This window comes from Gossypium hirsutum, chromosome D10, assembly GCF_007990345.1.
Source record: "Gossypium hirsutum isolate 1008001.06 chromosome D10, Gossypium_hirsutum_v2.1, whole genome shotgun sequence".
Lineage (NCBI taxonomy): Eukaryota > Viridiplantae > Streptophyta > Magnoliopsida > Malvales > Malvaceae > Gossypium > Gossypium hirsutum.
Window position 1 is genome coordinate 66218501 of NC_053446.1, and position 6499 is coordinate 66224999.

At 32.2% G+C, this 6499-nt stretch overlaps 1 protein-coding gene across 8 annotated transcripts; it reads left to right on the forward strand.

Moving 5' to 3' along the window:
• Positions 1 to 1743: 1743 nt before the first annotated feature.
• Positions 1744 to 3133, forward strand: LOC107935318 (F-box protein CPR1-like). 8 transcript variants are annotated; one of them, XM_041103725.1, is made up of 3 exons: positions 1744 to 1816; positions 1943 to 1997; positions 2120 to 3133. In XM_041103725.1, exons 2-3 carry the CDS (start codon positions 1950 to 1952, stop codon positions 2990 to 2992), a joined length of 921 nt encoding a protein of 306 aa, XP_040959659.1. In that variant the 5' UTR covers positions 1744 to 1816; positions 1943 to 1949; the 3' UTR covers positions 2993 to 3133. The 8 variants fall into 8 exon arrangements, 6 of the variants coding, with proteins under 6 accessions (XP_040959659.1, XP_040959661.1, XP_040959663.1 ...); XM_041103727.1 differs by having other exon boundaries at positions 1749 to 1847; XR_005919959.1 differs by having other exon boundaries at positions 1750 to 1997; positions 2120 to 2204; positions 2302 to 3133.
• The last annotated feature ends 3366 nt before the right edge of the window (positions 3134 to 6499 follow it).

Here is a 6499-nt window from a genome sequence, read left to right on the forward strand (position 1 = left end):
ACATGAAGTCATCAAAATAAAATGCTAGAAATATGTTGTAGGCTTCAAAATTTAGCTTGTCCTCAATTGCAAGTTAAAAAAAAAATCAAAAAACATAAAAATTAATTTGAACCATTGAAGAGAAAATGCAAAACAAAAAATGGGGAAAGAATCGTTCAACATCAAAGTTAGGTCCTTAATCCAAAGTATTGAGACAAAGCACCACTTGCCATTATTAACTTTTAGGCTAAAACCTTTAGGGACATTAATGACAGGCATGGTCAAAATATGCAAAAAGGGGAGTTAATTTGACTCATTTTTTCTTATTGGTTTTGATTATATATATTCAATCGAAAATTCGCCTAAGCAAATTGCTCGTATACTTTTTACCTGCCATTATTGACAGCTAATTTCATACATCATAAAAAAAATAATGGTTCAAGTCAATTGGACCGAATATTAATTAAAATATCCATCCCCAATCAGACCAATTAAACTGATAATTGAATTGGTTAAAATAGTTGAAAGATTTTTAGTAGTTTATTCAATCGAACTGGACAATGGTTCCATTGAATCGAAAATTATTGGTCTAACTGCTTCAATCACCAACTTGCATTTGGTATCTAAACTTGACTCTTTTTTTTTTACATATAATTAGTACCTAAACTTGTAAAACATATACAAATTACTTCAATATTCTAACAATGTTATTTTTTTATAAGGTAGTAAAAATAATCAACGTATAATTGAAATGTGACAGATGACATGAAATTTCATTTTGTATTTTAAATGTTCCTACTTTTAGTTTAGTTTACTTTTTTAATTTAACATAATGAATTTCTTTTATTTTAGATTTTAAAACTCTTGTTTTCATTTCCAATATCTCTTTTGTTAAGCAAACTGGAGCATATTGTTTGCCAAATTAAGTTTCAGTATCAAAAAAAAAAAAACTTAAGTACCAATTTAAAAAAAATTAAATTCAGACACCAAATAACTAGAAACATTTAATAACCATATGTAATTAGTATTGAACCCTAAACCCCAGAAATGAACAAACCCTAGCATGCATATCCACATACAAAATTAGGGGCTTTAAAACAGTTAAGCAAAAATGATAAAATAAGATTAACCATCGAAAAAGTAATTCCCAAATTTCACTATATACTTACATTACAAAAAGGCAAAATGGGGGATTAGATGCTTAAAAAGTTACCCTTGCTTTCCCTCATGTTAGAAACTTGAGCACTAGTTGTTGAATATTTGTAAGTTGGATATGTAAAGGTTAAGTCAAAAGGAAAAGAAAAGCAAAACCTTGGAATTTTTAGAGACGAAACTTGATTAAATAATTTTGGGATGGTATTCATCCCTAATTATTTTCGTATGTTTTTACGAATTTGGGGACGGAATTCGTCCATAAAGCTTTAGGGACGAAATTAATCTATGAAGATTATTTTTCATAATTATCCCTAAAAAAATTTAAAAATAGTTTTTAAGAATGCATGTAAGGGACTGCTTAAATTGTCTCCAAATCTATTAGGGACATTTTTAATCTTCCCAAAACCCCTAAATTTTGTAGTGAACTATGCCATATAAACTAACTTACCTTATTTGTTTGCAAATTTTTCTATGAATTATATACATCATATGAAACTGATTTTCCTAAAATACTAATTTGCCTTGTTTTTTTCCAAGTTTATTGGATGGTGGTTAGAGAGCGAAGATTAAATATTATCTTTTACACGCAAATTAGAGAAAAAAAGAGAAGAAGATGCAGATGCAGATGCCAAGATTTAAAGTGCCAGAAGCTTTGGTGACAGAAATTCTATCTAAACTTCCAGTTAAGTCCCTTATTCGTTTCAACTGTGTTTGTAAGTATTGGTGTTCTTCTTTTCAAACTCCTTGTTTCATTTCCAAGCATTATCACAACAACCTTAAAAAAAATAACCTTAATCCCCTTCTCCAGCGAACTGATGGAAACGCCGACATCCCTTATTTCTCTCAACTTTCAGAAGAAAAAGGTGAAAACTTCTTAGTAAAACAAAACATTCGCTTTCCTTTTTTCATTCACGATTCCCCCTGTGTTTGGGGTGCTCGTCGCGGATTATTTTGTTTACATAGTGCTCTCATGGATGATACGAAGGTTGCCATTTGGAACCCATCAACTAGAGAATTTAAAATCCTTCCTCCATCCTCAGTCCAACGACCTACTTACCCAGGCCTTACCTGTAAGCATGTTTTTTTTGACTGCGGTGCTTTCGAGTTTGATTTTAAAACTGATGACTACAAATTCATACGATTTGTTACTCTTTGTTATGTTGATAGTGAATGTGGAATTGAAAGTCCTGAGGTGTCCCAAGTTGAGTTGTATTCTCTTAAATGCGATTCTTGGAAGGAAATTCCATCTCCTAATTATAGTCCATTAGATTATTGTTTGAGTAATAATTGCTTAGATGGAATTTGTTATTGGATAATAGCAACGGGGAACTCTCCTTATGAAAAAGTAATGATTCTTTCATTTGACATGGCTAATGAGAAGTTTTCGGTTTCACCTATCCTTGAATTTGTCGGGTTTTTCTCAAAAACCAATATTAACGTATTGGTGTTTAATGGATCAGTTGGTGTTCTTGTTTACCCGGTGGAAGGAATTGACAAGTCTTTTGATTTATGGGTTATGAATGGAGAAGAATGGACTAAACAATTCAGTATTGAATCTATTCCTGGAGTTGTCGACCCATTGGGGTTTTGGAAAAATAATGAACTATTTCTTTTAAATACAAATTATGAAGTAGTCTTGTTTGATCCCTCCACCCAAGAGCTTAAGGTGCTTGGGATCAATTCTTACCTGGATCATCATCGAGAGTATGTCTCCCTCTTTTTTTACGTTGAGAGCCTGGTTTCAATCAGTGGAATACAAGAGCATAAGGATCATATAATACGACAACTAGTTGGAGATGCATCGAAGAATTTAAATAGAAATATAGATCAAGTAGATACTAAATATGATGATGGATAGGGAACTTGCACATAAATGTGTAAGACCTAATGAGCATTTTTCTCTTGATGTGCACTTTATGTTGACTACAATCACTTGTGAGCTTCTTAACATTACTGTTATTATTTGGTTTATATGTTTAAGATGTTATCCTTTTCAACTTTTCAAGCTCCCTTGCTTTCTTTATCAAAGGATTGACTGATGTAGTCAATTGAAAAACCCTTTTGATGATAATTTTATTGAAATTAGTTTAATATATTTAAAATGCTTATATACAATGAAACATTACATTTGATAATGAAACAATTAGTTTCTTATATTTTCGTTGGATTTATTCCTTGAACTTTAGCATTTGATACAATATCAGTCTTGTTCGTAAAGAAAGTATCTTTGAACTTTAATATTGCTTCAGTAAACAATAGTGCTGAAATTTGATATCATATTTTCAAAAATTATCTTATAATAGCTTACGTCTTAGTCCATCAAAATCATCCTTTGTAATTTTCCTGATTTTGGTGTGCCACTGATCTGATTTGCGTAGCTTTTTCGTAAAACTGACACTTTCAAATTTCAAGTGTTTTGGCTTATCACCATAATGTCAATTTCGATATGTTGTTGGTTTTTACAGAGAACTAACAGAAACAAAGAAAAATAAGAATGAAAGGGATGACTGAATTCATTAACCAAGCAGCTCTTATATACATGCCTCAAGTAACAACCTCAACCAAAATTTAAACTCCTACTCCTACTCCTAAGAAGCTAACAATTCTCCCTAGGACTTAGTCTTATTAATAACAAACTTTTACAGCTCTTGAGACACTAGCATTCTCCTCCAGACTTAAGTGCTGCAGATGCCTAAGAAACTTAAATCGACTAACATAAAATTTTTTTTGTAAAAATATCTGACATCTCATCCTTTGATCTGCAATAAACTAGTTTCTTTAATATTCGCCTTCTATGAATTCCTTCTCGACTAGTGCAGCTTCAAGAGCTACCTCCAATTGCTTCCTGACCTGGAATTCCATCTCTAGTACATCGAAATCAAAATTCCACAATTCAAAAACATCACCAGCTACTCTAGAAAAGTCATGGGAGTGGCCAGATTACCACCCCTTCCTCCAAGGTCTTGTGTTGTCACCATTTATGATTTGAATAATAGATCTTCTCGCTACCAATAATTCCTTTTCCAACTTCACATTTTGAATGAAAGTCTGATTATCTCACCAACTATATTCTTAAACCCAACAGTAGTTACAAATGTCAATTCTTTCGCATATGAAACTTCTTCGGTCAATTTTTTATTTTTAAAACATAACACATTGTTCTCTTCTGAAAGTTGCACCTGATTCAATTTTAGACTTTCACTCTCGATCTCCTCAGAGTTAACCCGAAAAAATATATTCGATTCGGATTCCATCTTGATCGACTCAATTTGAGAAATTTTCAAATTGAGTTAAGATGATAAAATATGATTTGTCAACTCGATTAACTCGAAACTTTTCCATTCGATTCGATTTAATCGAACGTTCACCCCTAATCGGGCATACATAGTTCAGCAACCACTCAAGACTAAGTATGTCAGAAGTGAATAAATCTATAAACGAATTCGAGATCTATTCTACTTAGGTTCTCCCCGATTTACTATCAGTGCAGTCAATCGTAGCTATATATTTATCTTTTAGGAGTCATTCAATCCGATGCTCAAGACAAAAGATCTCTCATATTAAACTTAATAGATGACATATAAGATTTTTAACCAGTTTGCTAAATTTTTGTTAGAGAGAGAGAGTCGTTTTACTAACTTACCTCATTTGTTTAAACATTTTGCTATGAATTATAAATATCATATGAAACTGATTTTCCTACAATATCAATTTGCCTTGTTTTTTTCCAAGTTTATTGGATTGTGGTTAGTGAACGAGGAGTAAATATTATCTTTTACACGCAAATAAGGAAAGTTTTTAAAAAATGCATGTAAATAATGTATTAAATACTTCCCTTTTATGTTTTTTTTTTCTTCAAGGTTAAGGTTGCCACTACAGATGACTCCTAACTTTTAGGAAAATATAGTTACCATAGATGCAGATGCCAAGATTTGAAGTGCCAGAAGCTTTGGTTATGGAAATTCTGTGTAAACTTCCAGTTAAGTCCCTTATTCGTTTCAACTGTGTTTGTAAGTATTGGTGTTCTTCTTTTCAAACTCCTGGTTTCATTTCCAAGCATTATCACGACAACCTTAAAAACAACCTTAACCCCGTTCTCCAACGATTTGATGCCAATGCCAACATCCCTTATTTCTCTCAACTTTCAGTTGAAAAAGATGAAAACTTTTTAGTAAAACAAAACATTCGCTTTCCTTTTTTTATGCACGGTACCCCCTATGTTTGGGGTGCTCGTCACGGATTATTTTGTTTACATAGTCCTTGCATGGATGATACGGAGGTTGCCATTTGGAACCCATCAACTACAGAATTTAAAATCCTTCCTCCATCCTCAGTCCAACGCCTTACTTACCCAGGCCTTACTTGTGACTTTGTTCATTTTGACTGCGGTGCTTTCGAGTTTGATTCTAAAACTGATGACTACAAATTTATACGATTTGTTACTCTTTCTTTTGTTGATAGTGAATGTGAAACTTCAAGTGGTGATGGTATGTCCCAAGTTGAGTTGTATTCTCTTAAATGTGATTCTTGGAAGGAAATTCCATCTCCTAATTATAGACCATTCGATTTATATTTCAGTAATAATTACTTAGATGGATTTTTTTTGGCAAACATTAACGGGGAACACTCCTTATGAAAAACATTTGATTCTTTCATTTGACATAGCTAATGGGAAGTTTTCGGTTTGACCTATCCTAGAATTTGTTGGGTTTTATCCACAAAACGATATCTTCGAGGCATTGGTGTTTATTGGATCTCTTGGTGTTATTACTTACACAGTGGAAAGAATTGACATGTCATTTGATTTATGGGTTATGAATGGAGAAGTATAGACTAAGCAATTCGGTATTGAATCTTTTCCTGGAGTTGTCAAACCATTAGGGTTTTGGAAAAATGGTGAAATGTTTCTTTTAAAGACAAATTATGAAGTAGTCTTATTTGATCCCTCCACCCAAGAACTTAAGGTGCTTGGGATCAACACTTACCTGGATCGTCATCGAGAGTACGTCTCTCTTTTTCTTTTATGTTGAGAGCTTAATTCCAATCAATGGAATACAAGAGCATATGAGTCATATAATACGTCAACTAATTAAAGATGGATCAAATAAATACTGAATGTAATCTTTCCTAGTTTATATACATAATTATCATAATGATTTTACCACTTTCCAAGCTCTCTTGCTTTTTTTTTTATCAAAGGATGGACTGATGTAGTCAATTGAAAAACCCTTTTGATGATAATTTTTATTGAAATTAGTTTAATATATTTAAAATGCTTATATACAAGTAAGCATTACCCTTATAAGTGCTTCCTTTTACATTTGATAATGCAACAATTAGTTTCTTATGAATTAATTCTTCTAAC